Raw genomic sequence first — 15,830 nt, 5'->3', positions numbered from 1 at the left:
TAACGTTATTATATTATTGTGTTATGCAGATTGCCTAGGTGCAGAAGGATAAAATCAATTGCTGTAACCATTAATATTGCCACATTGTAATAAATTGTCTTAAAACCGTTATGTTTCACTGAAATCATACTGATAACACTGATAGTCACTGTCATGCCCAGAAAACTAATTGGGAAATAGACAATTTACTTTTTTTTAAATACAGCAGCAACATAGAATATTGACACTGTGCCCTCACAAAATGGACTCTGGAAAGTCAGGTGACTCCTTTTGTTCAGGCAAGCATGGTAGCACAGTGGTTAGCACAGTTGCTTCACAGCTCCAGGGTCCCAGGTTCGATTCCCGGCTTGGGTCACTGTCTGTGCGGAGTATGCACGTTCTCCCCGTGTTTGCGTGGGTTTCCTCCGGGTGCCCCGGTTTCCTCCCACAGTCCAAAGATGTGCAGGTTAGGTGTATTGGCCATGCTAAATTGCCCTTAGTGTCCAAAAAGGTTAGTTGGGGTTATGGGGATAGGGTGGAGGTGTAGGGATAGGGTGGAGGTATGGGCTTAGGTAGGGTGCTCTTTCGAAGGGCCGGTGCAGACTCAATGGGCCGAATGGCCTCCTGCACTGTAAATTCTATGATTCTATGATGATTCTATGTTTCTGGACAAACTAAGGCAAATATGATAACATACATCTGGGAAGTTACTTAAAATGCATATAGTTTTCCCAGGTGCTAATTGACTACCCCATATCATTTAAGAGATGAAATGAAGAGATTTAAAATGACAATGGCTTCTGGACCTGCTGACCCCATGAAGATGACATTTCAATCTGAGCAGCGTTACTTTGGGATGGTGGATAAAGAAGCTACTGGTTCAATATCTAAATCCACCAGCCCAGCCAAGGGTAAAGAAAAGGTTGCAGAAGAGGGAATCATTGCATATGAGGAAGCTGGGATAAGAATGACCGTACCGTATCAGATAAAGACCTGGAAGGCTGTGCAATTCCACAGCTTGGTGATAAGATTGAATTTAGCATTCGTGAAGTTAAAAGAACTGGCCTACAGAGTGCGGTGTCAATCAAAATTCTAAATCGTAACCCCAATGCCAAGAGGCTTGTCGGATATGTAGCAGCTTTGAAGGATAACTTTGGTTTCATAGAAACTTCCCAGCATGATCAAGAAATCTTCTTCCACGACAGTGAGTTCTCGGGTGATGTTGATGAGCTGGATGTCGGAGATGTTGTGGAATACAGTTTGTCAAAGGGCAAAGGGAACAAAGTGAGTGCTGAGAAAATGGCCAAGATTACAACCGTGAATGGTCCCAGTGATGAAGTGTACCCTACAGTCTATACTGGTAATGTGGTGAGGCCATTACGCAGTGTGGATCCACAACAGGCTGAGTATCAGGGACTTACTGAGATTACAGAAGAGGGGACAATGCGAGGGGAAGTATATCCTTTTGCCATCATCAGTCTGGCAAACAAAACAGATTGCCTTCAGAAGGGGGAGACTATCAAGTTCCAGCTATGCACTGTGGCCCTAACAGAAATTGGCATACGATGCCACACCTTTACGGAGAGGCACTGTGGACTGTGTGAAAGACCAGTTTGGCTTTATTAACTATGAACTTGGTGATGTAAAAAGTTATTCTTCCGTGTGAATGAAGTACTGGATGATGTGGAGTTGCAACCTGGAGATGAGGTGGAGTTCTCAGCCACCTTATTTTTTAAAACAATAATTTATACTCAAATTTTCACAATATATCAGCAACAAAATACAGAAAGAAAAGAACAAACCACCCCCACCCCCCCATATACAAAATAATAAATTAACAGCCTTCATCAACACAAAGGCATAAATACACGCCCACTCAAGAAAAACAAAAAACAAACCAAACCCGCCCCCGGGTTGCTGCCGCTGCTGACCATTGTCTAACATTGTGCCAGGAAGTCTAGAAACGGTTGCCACCGCCTGAAGAACCCTTGTACCGATCCCCTTAAGGTAAATTTCACACTCTCCAATTATATGAACCCTGCCATATCGTTGATCCAGGATTCCACGCTTGGGGGCCTCGCATCCTTCCACTGAAGAAGAATCCTTCGCCGGGCTATCAGGGACCCAAAGGCCAGAATACCGGCCTCTTTCGCCTGCTGTATTCCCAGCTCCTCTCCCGGAGGAGCACCCCAAATATTGCGAGCCCCCAGCCCAGCTTGACCCTGGAACATACCACCCTCGACACCGTCCTCGCTACACCCTTCCAAACGTCCTCCAGCGCTAGGCAGGCCCAGAACATGTGGGTGCGATTTGCTGGGCTCCCTGTGCACCTAACACACCTGTCCTCGCACCCAAAGAACCGGCTTATCCTTGTCCCGGTCTTGTGAGCCCTCTGCAGCACCTTAAATTGTATGAGGCTAAGCCTCGCACAAGAGGAGGAAGAGTTCACTCTCCCCAAGGCATCCGCCCACATCCCCTCTCCTCACCCAACTCCTCCTCCCACTTACCCTTTAGCTCCTCCACCGAGGCCTCCTCCTCCTCCTGCATCACCTGGTACTTTGCCTAGATCCTCCCCTCTCCAACCCACATCCTCGACAGCATCCTGTCCTGGACCCCGCTTGGCGGCAGCCGTGGGAACTCCACCACCTGCCGCCGAACAAACGCCCTTACCTGCATATATCTGAAGGTGTTCCCCGGGGGGGGGGGTGGGGAGCACAAACTTCTCCTCCAGCTCACCCAGGTTCGCGAACTTCCCGTCCACAAACAGGTCCCCCATCCTTCTAATACCTACCCTGTGCCAGCTCAGAAACCCTCCGTCCATCCTCCCCGGGACAAACCGGTGGTTCCCCCGAATCGGGGACCACACCGAGGCCCCCACCTCCCCCCTGTGACGTCTCCATTGCCCCAAAAGTTTGAGAGTAGCCGCCACCACCGGGCTCGTGGTGTACCTCGTTGGAGGAAGCGGCAGCGGCGCTGTCACCAGCGCCTCCAGGCTCGTGCCCACACAGGACGCCATCTCCAGCCTCTTCCATGCCGCCTCATCCCACTCCATCACCCACTTACGCACCATTGCCACGTTGGCAGCCCAATAATACCCACAGAGGTTAGGCAGCTCCAACCCCCCCCCCATCCCTGCACCGCTCCAGGAACACCCTTCTCACCCTCGGGGTCTTCTGCGCCCATACAAACCCCATAACGCTCCTGTTAACCCACCTGAAGAAGGCCCTAGGGATCAGGGTGGGGAGGCATTGGAACAGGAACAAAAACCTCGGGAGCACCGTCATTTTAACTCTACCCGCCAGGGAGAGTGGCAGCACGTCCCACCTCTTAAACTCCTCCTCCATCTGCTCCACCAGCCTCGTGAAGGTAAGCTTATGCAAGGCCCCCCAGCTCCTAGCCATCTGGACCCCCAGGTACCTGAAACTCCTCTCTGCCCTTTTTAGCGGGAGCTCACCAATCCCCCTCTCCTGATTCCCCGGGTGCACTACGAACTCACTCTTCCCCATATTAAGCTTGTACCCGGAGAAATCTCCAAACTCCCAAAGGATCCTCATCACCTTCGGCATTCCTCCCACCGGGTCCGCCACATATAGCAGCAAATCATCCGCATAGAGCGACACACGATGCTCCTCCCCACCCCGCACCAGCCCGCTCCAGTTCCTCGACTCCCTCAACGCCATGGCCAGGGGTTCAATCGCCAGTGCAAAGAGCAGGGCGGACAGGGGACATCCCTGTCTCATACCCCGGTGTAGCCGGAAATACTCTGACCTCCTTCTGTTTGCGGCCACGCTCGCCACAGGGGCTGTTTAGCACAGGGCTAAATCGCTGGCTCTGAAAGCAGACCAAGGCAGGCCAGCAGCACGGTTCAATTCCCGTAACAGCCTCCCCGAAAAGGCGCCGGAATGTGGCGACTAGGGGCTTTTCACAGTAACTTCATTGAAGCCTACTTGTGACAATAAGCGATTTTCATTTCATTTCATACAGCAGCCTCACCCACCTGACGAACCCCTCCCCGAACCCAAACCTTTTCAACACTTCCCACAGGTACCCCCACTCCACCCTATCAAAGGCCTTCTCCGCATCCATCGCCGCCACTATCTCCCCTCCCCTTCCATCGCCGGCATCATTATAACATTCAAGAGCCTCCGTACATTGGTGTTCAACTGCCTCCCCTTCACGAACCCCGTCTGATCCTCGTGTATGACCTGCGGCACAGTCCTCTATCCTCATGGCCAAGATCTTTGCCAGCAACTTTGCGACTACATTTAAGAGTGAGATCGGCCTGTATGACCCACACTGTAGGGGATCCTTGTCCCGCTTCAGGATCAAGGAAATCAACGCTCTAGACATCGTCGGGGTCAGAGCCCCCCCTTCCCTTGCCTCGTTAAAGGTCCTTACCAACAGTGGGCCCAGCAGGTCCGCATACTTCTTGTAGAATTCAACCGGGAACCCATCCGGCCCCGGTGCCTTCCCCGCCTGCATGTTCCCTATCCCTTCGACCAACTCCTCCAACCCAACCAACGCCCCCAACCCCGCCACCTGCCCCTCCTCCACCTCGGAAACCTCAGCCGGTCCAGGAAGCGACCCATCCCTCCCTCTTCCAGTGGGGGCTCAGACCGGTACAGTTCCTCTTAGAAGTCCCTGAAGACCCCATTGATACCCACCGCATTTCGCACCGTGTTCCCTCCTCCATCCCTAACTCCCCCGATCTCCCTAGCTGCCTCTCGCTTCTGAAGCTGGAGCGCCAGCATACGGCTCGCCTTTTCTCCGTATTCATATACCGCCCCATGCGCCTTCCTCCACTGCGCCTCCGCCTTCCTGGTGGTCAACAAATCAAACTCAGCCTGGAGGCTACGCCGCTCCCTAAGCAATCCCTCCTCCGGGGCCTCCTCGTACCTCCTATCCACCTTCACCATCTCCCCCACCAACCTCTTCCTCTCTCCTTTCCCCCCTCTCCTTGTGTGCCCTAATGGAGATCAGCTCTCCTCTGACCACCGCCTTCAGCGCCTCCCAGACCACCCCTACTTGCACCTCCCCATTGTCATTAGCCTCCAGGTACCTCTCTATACACTTCCGGACCCGTCCGCTCACCTCCTCGTCCGCCAGCAACCCCACCTCTAGGTGCCACAACGTGCGCTGGTCCCTCTCCTCCCCCAACTCGAGGTCCACCCAGTGCGGAACATGATCAGAAATGGCTATCGCCAAGTACTCTGTATCTTCCACCCTCGGAATCAGCGCCCTGCTCATGACAAAAAAGTCAATCCGGGAGTAGGCCTTGTGAACATGGGAGAAGAATGAAAATTCCCTGGCCCCCGGCCTCGCAAACTTCCATGGATCCACCACTCCCATCTGGTCCATGAACCCCCTCAGCACATTGGCCGCCGCCGGCCTCCTGCCCGTCCTAGACCTAGAGCGATCCAATGTCGGATCCAGCACCGTGTTGAAATCCCCCCCCCATTATCAGGCTCCCTGTCTCCAGGTCCGGAATCCGGCCCAGCATACGCCGCATGAACCCCGCATCGTCCCAATTCGGGGCATTATACATTGACCAACACCATAGAATTTACAGAGCAGAAGGAGGCCATTCAGCCCATCGAGTCTGCACCGGTTCTTGGAAAGAGCACCCTACCCAAGGTCAACACCGCCACCCTATCCCCATAACCCAGTAACCCCACGGGCAATTTTGGACACTAAGGGCAATTTATCATGACCAATCCACCTAACCCGCACATCTTTGGACTGTGGGAGGAAACCGGAGCTCCCGGAGGAAACCCACGCACACACGGGGAGGATGTGCAGACTCCGCACAGACAGTGACCCAAGCCAGAATCGAACCTGGGACCCTGGAGCTGTGAAGCAATTGTGCTATCCACAAGGCTACCGTGCTGCCCCACCCGCTCCCCCTGCAGCTTGCCACTTACCATCACATACCTACCGCCATTGTCTGCCACAATGCTCGACGCCTCGAACGACACTCTCTTCCCCACCAAGATCGCCACCCCCCGATTTTTTGCATCCAAACCCGAATGAAACACCTGCCCTACCCACCCCTTTCTCAACCTTACCTGATCCGCCACCCTCAGGTGCGTCTCCTGAAGCATGGCCACATCTGCCTTCAGCCCCTTCAGGTGGGCGAACACCCTGGCCCGCTTGACCGGCCCACTCAGTCCCCTTACATTCCAGGTTATCAGGCCGCATCAGGGGGCTACTCACCCCTCTCCCCCGCCGACTAGCCATCGCCCTTCCTAGGCCAGCCACGTGCCCGCGCCCCCCCCCCCCTCCCGCACAGCCCGTTCCCCACAGCGGCAGACCCCCGCCCCGACCTCCTCTACCAACTCCAGCTCCCCTTGGCCATTCCAGCAGCAACCCGGTCCCCCCAACGCCCCCCCCCCCCCCGCAGCTAGGTCCCCCCCCTAGCTGCATTGCTCCCCCATTACACTCCCGTAAGTCAGCTGACTCCTGCTGACCCCGGCCACTCCCGCCTCTCCTTCGACCACCCCCCCCCCCCAGTGTGGAACTTCCCCTCCCACCCCCTGTCCACCAGCGGGCTCTCATCCATTCCACTCCCAGCGGGGAGAAAAAGCCCGCGCTTCCCAGCTTCGGCCCCGCCCCTTCAGCCCTAAACGCGGGAAAAAAAGCCCGCGCTTTCCACTCGCCCGGCCCCGCCTCCCCTGGCGCAGCACCCTTTCCAGGCCCGGTCCCACTACCCCCAACTCAGGCCTCTCCCCCCCTCCCCCCCCCAATCTCCCACCCTCCCCCTCTCCCCCCCCTCCCCCCCCCCCCTCCCCCCGTGGGGCCCCATCTCCCCTACCAACCATCAACCCCCCAAGCAGTTTACCTATCCCCCCCACGAGCCCGCCCGGCGGACCTAATTAAAACAATGCCCAATCAACCCCCAAAAAACAAAGAACCCCCCCTCAAAACACAACCCAACAATCCCCAACCATCCCTCCACCGCGACCCCTCATTTCTGACCCTTAGTCTGAGTCCAGTTTTTTGGCCTGAACAAAGGCCCACGCCTCCTCCGGGGACTCGAAATAATGGTGTTGGTCCTTATAGGTGAACCACAGACGTGCCGGCTGCAGCATACCGAACTTCACCCCCTTCCTGTGCAGCACTGCCTTCGCCCGGTTGTAGCCGGCTCTCTTCTTCGCCACCTCCGCACTCCAATCCTGGTAGATCCGGACCTCCGCGTTCTCCCACCTGCTGCTCGCTCCTTCTTGGCCCACCTTAACACACTCTCGATCAGCAAACCAGGAGAACCGCATCAGCACCGCCCGCGGCGGCTCGCTGGGCTTGGGCCTCCTTGCCAGCACTCGGTGGGCCTCCTCCAGCTCCAAGGGCCCCTGAAAGGCCCCCACTCCCATCAGCGAATTCAGCATGGTGACCACGTAGGCCCCCACGTCCGATCCCTCCAGACCCTCCGGGAGACCCAGGATCCGCAGGTTTTTCCGCCTCGACCGGTTCTCCATATCCTCGAACCTCGCCTGTCATTTCTTGTGGAGAGCCTCGTGCACCTCCACCTTCACCGCCAGGCCCAGGATCTCGTCCTCGTTCTCCGAGACCTTCTGCCGGACCTCCCGGATCGCCGCCGCTTGGGCCGTCTGGGTCTCCAGCAGCTTATCGATTGAAGCCTTCATTGGCTCCAGCAGCTCTGCTTTCAGTTCCTTAAAACAGCGCTGAAGAAGCTCCTGCTCCTCTTGCGCCCACTGCCTCGACGCTGCCTGGTCTCCACCCGCCGCCATCTTGGTCCTCCTCCCTCGCACCTTTCTTTGCTTCAATGCCACTTTTTTTAATCGCCCCACTCGTGGTCCACTCCATACACTATCGGGGAATGTTGCTGCCCCCTTCCCACACCGAGAAATGTCGAACAAGCGCCGTTACGGGCCCTAAAAAGAGCCCAAAGGTCAGTTTTTAGCGTGAGCTGCCGAACATGCGACTTAGCTCCGCATAGCCGCAACTGGAAGTCATTCTCAGTCATCTTAAACCAACGTACAGGAAAGTGCAGTGCCTGCAATGTATTCCGTGTCAGTGAGGGCGTTCAGCCTGTGGCAGCTCCACATTCTGGTCGTTTAGTACATCGTCTCAAGAGCATCACATTGGATGATTTCATAGAATTTACAGTGCAGAAGGAGGCCATTCGGCCCATCGAGTCCGCGCCGGCTCTTGGAAAGAGCACCCCACCCAAGGTCAACACCTCCACCCTATCCCCATAACCCAGTAACCCCACCCAACATTAAGGGCAATTTGGACACTAAGGGCAATTTATCATGGCCAATCCACCTAACCTGCACATCTTTGGACTGTGGGAGGAAACCAGAGCACCCGGAGGAAACCCACGCAGACACGGGGAGGATGTGCAGACTCCGCACAGACAGTGACCGAAGCCGGAATCGAACCTGGGACCCTGGAGCTGTGAAGCAATTGTGCTATCCACACTGCTACCGTGCTGCCCACTGATGCAAGCGCTCCAAAACTGGTCGTGCTTCACCAACCAAAGGGACCTGATAACACAAAGGGATTCACTGCAGAGGGAAAGATTTGTCAAGCTGGAGTCATCGATTGATTTCTATTCTCTTCCCCCAGCAAGCACATTACCCAAGGCAGTATCTTTGGGGAGGGGAGGGTTTACGCAAGATTAGTCTGTCTCCACTACCCTCTATTTCCCAGTTCAAAATGGAACACAGTTTATCTATTTACAAGCAAATCTTCAGTTCTACCACTTGTCTGTGCTTTTATCAAAAGCTTAAAAAAAATACAAAATGAAGCAAAAACAAAAGAAATACAAAAAAAAAGGTAACGCACAGGCTCGGGGCAGTGAATGAGCAGGAAGCTTTATAGTTTCTCAACCTTATAGGAGCTTGATTTAAACTCAGACAGCATCTTACATCAGTGCTAATTTGAAATTTGTAAGTTTATTTGCCTTTATATGTTGGAAAGAAAATATGTGAAAAAAGCTATACAACTGAAACACTTGAGTGCCATGAGTGCTGGCTTTCATTAAACCTTTCAGTACAAGTTTGTTGATGCTGTGGAGCACTGCAGCCTTGGAACACTTATTCCCTATTCCAGAAACTAACAGATCTGTGCCTAAAAAATAAATATCACTGTTATTCCCACAAAGGGCACCCTGTGTTATGCCAAATGAAAAAGAGAACGGCTGACTTTTTTAAAAAGTATATTAATACATCAAGGTGGAAATGTTAATTGTTGGTACTGTATATATGCCTTTTGCATAGAAACAGGGAGACTAGTTGATATCAAGCGTCAGTAATCAAATAACTGTTCTGTGTTACTGTACCAAATAAGATCAGGAATTTAATTGATGTTGATGTGGGACAGAGGCAGTACCCTGTTTCTGTTTTGCCTCTGCTCACAGTTTGGGGTTTGTCTAAACTGGGAGATTGCTTTGTTCTTGTAAGAAGGAAACTAAAACACCTGGCTTTCTCCTGTGTCCCTGTTAATGGTCATGAAAAAGAAACTACAATAAAACGTTTGACCATAAAAAAAAGATGACATTTCAATAAAGTAATTCAGTAAGATGGAATGTTGATTGGATAGCAAACATTTCCCTATTATGGACATGTACATGGGCTTTTAACCCATTATGTGGACAATGGAATATATCAAAACTGCTATCACATGACTGAAACATGCTGGAGAGGGAACCTCATTAACCCACAAGACAGCTCATAAAGGCAGCTTGGGACCAGTAGCTCACAAAGGGAGAGATTGCCCAGCAAAGGAAAGAACCGTACCTCGAAAAGATAGTAATCTCAAGCAGTGAAAGGGGGCTAATTTGTTTTACTGCAAGATTATATTTCTTCACTACAGGAGCTCAGCCAGGTAAGAGTGACCATAGCATGACAAAATTCAAGACTTAGTTTGAGGGTGATAAACTGGAGTCCCACACTCACATTCTGGTGTTAAACAAATGTAATTACATAGGCATGAGGACAGATTTGACCCTAATGGACTGAGCAGGAAGACTAAATGCAGGTCAGTTGATGAGCAGTGGCAGTTGTTTAAGGAGATATTCAATTCCTCCTAATTAAAATATGTTCCAGAGACGAAGAAATATTGTAAGAGGGAGAAAAAACATCCACGGCTAAGCACGGAAGTTAAAGATAACCTAAAGACAAAAAATAATGCATGCCATACTGCAAAGGCCAGTCGCAGGATGGAAGATTGGAAAACTTTGAAAGATCAACAAAGGGTTACTAAAACATTTTTTAAAAAAGCAAAGGAAAATTATGGAAGGAAACTAATGCAAAATATAAAAAAGGGTAGCAAAAGTGTCTAGAAGTATATAAAAGGGAAGAATGTAGCTAAAGTGAATGTTGGTCCTTTGGAGGATGGAACCGGGGAGTTAACAATGGGGAACACAGAATTTACAGGTGCACTAAATCAATATTTTGCCTCAGTTTTCACAATGGAAGACACTAGTAAGATCCCAACAGTAACAGATAATGCAGAGGTAATAGAAAGGGAGGAACTTCGAAAAATCATCATTAATAGGGAAAAAATTACAAAACAAACTCGTGGGATTGAAGGCAGATATGTCCCTAGGGCCTGATGGTCTACATCCTAGGATCTTAAAGGAGGTGGCAGTGGAGATTGTAGATACATTGGATATAATATTCCAAAAATGCTAATGTCATGCCCATATTCAAAAAGGGAGGGAGGGAGAAATTAGGAAACTATAGACGAGTTAGTTTAAAATCTGTTGTTGGGAAATTGTTAGAATCCATTATTTTTAGAGTACCCAATTTGTTTTTCAATTATGGGGCAATTTATTGTGGCCAATCCACCTACCAGGCATACCTTTGGGTTGTGGGGGTGAAACCCACACAGACACGGGGAGAATGTGCAAACTCCACACGGACAGTGACCCAGGGCCATGATCGAACTTGGGTCCTCGACGCCGTGAGGCAGCAGTGCTAAACACATGCCACCAGAATCCATTATTAAGGAATGTAGTATTCCAGGAGACACAGTCAGGAAGGATAACTTTGTTTATTGCTAACTCAAAATGTAGGTGGAGGTTGCACGTTAGGTGGCACCTGCTGGATCTTTCGTTTTTTCACCCTTTTCACCCAGGTTTTGGGGGAAATTGTACATGATTGATCTTAGAGAAAAGTTACTGCAACTAAATGATGTTGAAATACCAGGAGAAAAGGGCGGCACGGTGGCGTAGTGATTAGCACTGCAGCCCCACGGCGCCAAGGACGCAGGTTCGATCCCGGCCCCGGGGCACTGGCCGTGTGGAGTTTGCACATTCTCCCCATGTCTACGTGGGTCTCACCCCCACAACCCAAAGATGTGCAGCATGGGTGGATAGGCCACAGTAAATTGCCCCTTAATTGGAAAAAAAGAAGAATGGGGTACTCTAAGTTTATAAAAAAAGAAATATCTGAAGAAGAATACAGGGAGAAAGGTTATGAGCAATAGTCCGCCGGAGAATCCGTATTCGGTGGGGAGTGGTGTGGGAGGAAAGATGGCGGAAGCACGGCCGCTGGTGGGGCTGTGCCCAGTACAGTGGACAAGCTGGCTGAAATAATGGCTGTTGAATTTGAGCAGAAGGTCAGCAAGCATTTCGATAAGCATGGAAAGGAGAAGATAGTCTCGCTCAAGAACTTGGTGGATGGCACACTTAAGGAGGCCTTGGGAAAGACGTCCACGACGGTGCAGGAGCAAGGAGAGGTGCTGAAGTGGGTGGAGAAGACATTGTTGCGGCACAGCGTCCCACTCACCTCAATGGGTGAGGCGCTGTGGAGGATGGAGGAGAGTAAAGTGGAGGACCTGGAGAACAGGTCATGAAGGCAGAATCTGCAGATTGTGGGATTGCCTGAGGGGCTTGAGGGTCAGAAGCTGATGGAGTATTTTGCGGAGATGTTCACCAAGTTTTTGGGGAGGAGGAGGATCCCTCCCTTTGTGAGCTGAACAGGACTCACCGCTCATTCCAGCCAAAACCAAAGGCAAATGATCCACCTAGAACTGTGATAGATACCAGGTGAAGGAGAAAATACTCATCTGGGCAAAGCTGAATCGAGAGGTGAGATGGGAGGGCAGTGGTATCCGTACATCCAGGATCCTACCAGGAACTGGCAAGATGACGGGTAACCTTTGGTAGGGCGAAGGCAATGTTGTACAAGAGTAACATGCAGTTTGGGGTGGTCTACTCAGCGAAGCTGAGAGTCCCACACAACTCCAGACTACTACTTTGAGATGGTGGAGGAGGCGGAGGCGTTATTATATAATAATAATATGCAATAATAATAATATATAATAATCTTACATTAACACTGCAATGAAGTTACTGTGAAAAGCCCCTAGTCTCCACATTCCGGCACCTGTTTGGGTACACAGAGGGAGAATCCAGAATGTCCAAATGACCTAACAGCACATCTTTTGAGACTTGTGGGAGGAAACCGGAGCACCCGGAGGAAACCCACGCAGACACAGGGAGAACGTGCAGACTCCGCACAGACAGTGACCCAAGCTGGGAATTGAACCTGGGACCCTAGCGTTGTGAAGTGACAGTGCTAACCACTGTGCTACCGTGCCGCCCACCCCAGATCTTCTGGTGAGGAGAAAGGAACTAGAGGCAAGGTTTGACCTTCTGTCCACAGGAAAGGCGGTTCGGCAGCTCAGGCGGGCAAAGGGTATGAGTATGGGAAGATGGCCAGTCGTTTGCTGGTGGGTCAGCTCCACCGGCAGGTGGCTGCAAGAGAGATTGTTTGGGTCCGGGATGGGGCAGGGGAGCTGGTGCTGGTGCCTGAGCAGGTGAACAAGGCATTTGAGGAGTTTTATAAAAGGTTGTTTAGGTTGGAACCCCCAGGATATGAGTCGGATATGAGGAATTTTATGGGGGGGACTGGAGTGTCCTAGAGTAGGAGATGAGGAGAGGGCAGGGCTGGAAGCACCAGCGGGGATGGGAGAGATTTGGGCAGTGAGAGGAAAGATGCAGATGGGTAAGGCACCGGGGCCGGATGGGCTCCTGGTGGAGTTTTATACAAAGTTTCTATGGAGTTGCAGATTTAAAATAGAGATAAGGAGAAATTACTTCTCGCAAAAGGTCATGAATCTGTGGAATTTGCTATCCCAGAGTTCGGTGCCTGCCGGGAGATTGAGTAAATTTAAGGAGACGATAGACAGATTTTTAATTAGTAATGGGTTGAAAGGTTATGGGGAACAAGCAGGATTATTGAGTTGAGGCCAAGTTAAGATCAGCCATGATCATATGGAATGGCAGAGTAGGTTCGAGGGGCTGAATTGCCTCATCCTGCACCTAGTTCAGAAAACAAGTCGAGATGGAATGGGGAGGGTGAAAGTTTGGAGGGAAAAAAATTATTATAGCTGGTCACCAAGTTTTCAATGCCATCAGACAATTTGATCATTTTCTTCTGCATAGGATGATAAAGGCTTTCAAAAGCACACAAATTGAGCTGAAAATGTTGCAAAACCTCTTGATTCAAATTGTTTCTTCGGATGAAAAAAATTGTAATGTGATATTAAAATCATTCTTTAGCATTCTTAATGTGCAAAAACAAGACCACATTCTTAAATCTGCTATTTCAAATATATGCACCTATTAACCGGTCTTCCTGACCATTAAAACTTGGTTTTGTGAACCAGGAATAACACCAATTGAACACAATCCCTTCCTCGTCTGCAGTGAACGAGAATCAATCTCTGAGAAAAGTATGAAGTTAAGTTGACCTGTTTTGTGACTGCAGCTTCCACCACTCCTGCAGCGTAAGCCTGTATACTGTCATTGTATGTTCCATTTGTACTGAGTTCAAGGTAGGACCAACTGCAAAGGACATAAAAGTTGGAGATTGATTAGAATTCAAAACCACTGAAAAATAAAAAACAAAATCAGCTTAGGAATAGAATCAACATCCATTGAACACTGGGCAAAATTAAAGCAACAGTATTACTTCAGAAAAACTGCTACTAATAATCTTAGTTATTATTGTCACAAGTAGGCTTACATTAGCACCACAACAAAGTTACTGTGAAAATCCCCTAGCTGCCACACTCAGGCGCCTGAACAGGTACACTGAGGGAGAATTCAGAATGTCCAATTCACCTAACAGCACGTCTTTCAGGTCTTGTGGGAGGAAAGCGGAGCACCCGGAGGAAACCCACGCAGACACGGGGAGAACGTGCAGACTCCACACATAGACCCAAACCGGGAATCGAACCTGGGACCCTGGTGCTGTGAAGCAACAGTGCTAACCACTGTGCTACCATGCTAGCATGTCCCATGATTAGGGCTAAACTATTCAAGCAACAGGTTTACGTGAATTATTTGGGTAACTTGATCTCATTTTTCCAGACTATCAACCCACTGTCTTTTCTACTGTAGTTTTTAACCACCACCCAAATAGGCAGGCCACAAGTTTTGTTTCTTAAACCCTTCAAAGAACCAACCAGCATCCATGTGATGGGCTGCATTGTTGATGTCCTAAATGTTACCAAGATCCCACAGCTGTAAGCTAATGCACATTCCTTCCTTCACTGAAAAGAAATATTTTTTAAAAATATATATTTTTATTGAAGTATTTGCAAAATTTTTATATAACAGAATAACATAAACATCAACATGGTAAACTAAACATTTCCCACCCAACCCCTTCAGTACATCCCTTAACCATATTGCACCTACCCCCCCCCCCCTTCAGAGTGCTGCTTCCGCTGACATTTTAATTTTCCCAGAGAAAGTCGACGAACGGCTGCCACCTCCAGCTTGAGAAACCAGCCATGTCACTGACCCAAGTCTCCACCCTCGGGGGTTTCGAGTCCCTCCACATTGAAAGGATCCGTCTCCAGACTATCAGAGAGGCAAAGGCCAGGACGCCGGCCTCTTTCACTCCCTGAACTCTCGGGTCTTCCGACACTCCGAAGATCGCCAGCTCTGGATTCGGCACCACCCGCGTACCTAGCACCTTGGACATTGCCTTGGCAAACCCCTGACAGAATCCTCCAAGCTTCGGGCATGCCCAGAACATGTGAACATGGTTTGCTGGGAATCCCACATCTTCTACCCCGAAAAACTTGCTCATCCTCGCCGCCATCATGTGTGCCTGGTGGACCACCTTAAATTGTATTCGGCTAAATCTGGCACATGAAGAGGAGGAATTAACCCCGCTTAGAGCGATCCGCCCAGAGACCCGCCTCTAACTCTCAACCTAGCTCCTCCTTCCACTTGCCCTTCAGTTCCTCCACCGAGGTCTCCTCCGCCTCCAACAACTCCTGATAGATATCCGACACTTTCCCCTTCCCCACCCAGGTACCGGACACTACTCTGTCCTGTATCCCCCGTGGCGGCAACAGTGGGAAAGCCAACAACTGTTTCCTCAGAAAGTCCCGCACTTGCAGATATCTGAAACCATTCCCCGGCGGCAGCTTGAACTTGCCCTCCAGTGCCTTCAGACTGGGAAAACTCCCGTCTATGAATATATCTCCCATCCGTCTAATTCCTGCTCTCTGCCAGCTCCGGAACCCGCCATCTATCCTGCCCGGTACGAACTTGTGGTTATTGCAAATCGGGGTCCAGACCGACGCACCCTCCACCCTCTTATACCTCCTCCATTGGCCCCAAATCCTCAGTGCCGCCACTTCCACCGGACTTGTGGAGTAACGGGCCGGTGAGAACGGCAGAGGTGCCGTTACCAGTGCTCCCAAAGTGGTGCCTTTGCATGACGCCGCCTCCACCTGCTCCCATGCCGACCCCTCCCCCTCCACCCAGTTCCTAATCATCGCTATATTAGCCGCCCAGTAGTAGTTGCAGAGGTTCGGTAGCGTCAACCCGCCCTCCCCCCGACTGCGCTCCAACAACATTT

The 15,830-nt window shown here is 50.8% G+C and overlaps 1 protein-coding gene and 1 pseudogene across 2 annotated transcripts in view; one reads left to right on the top strand and one right to left on the bottom strand.

Moving 5' to 3' along the window:
- The window catches only part of plbd2 (phospholipase B domain containing 2), a 94,830-nt gene that overhangs the window by 39,826 nt on the left and 39,174 nt on the right, over window positions 1–15,830 (bottom strand). For both annotated transcript variants that reach the window (XM_072496294.1, XM_072496301.1), the window contains exon 2: window positions 13,702–13,795. In XM_072496294.1, the coding sequence (XP_072352395.1) occupies window positions 13,702–13,795 (94 nt within the window). The remainder of the gene's footprint in view (window positions 1–13,701; window positions 13,796–15,830) is intronic.
- Window positions 773–11,799, top strand: LOC140429035 (cold shock domain-containing protein E1 pseudogene; annotated as a pseudogene).

Source organism: Scyliorhinus torazame, chromosome 1 (assembly GCF_047496885.1).
Source record: "Scyliorhinus torazame isolate Kashiwa2021f chromosome 1, sScyTor2.1, whole genome shotgun sequence".
Lineage (NCBI taxonomy): Eukaryota > Metazoa > Chordata > Chondrichthyes > Carcharhiniformes > Scyliorhinidae > Scyliorhinus > Scyliorhinus torazame.
Note: the sequence above shows the minus strand (reverse complement) of the source record. Positions and strands in the feature narration are given on the sequence as shown.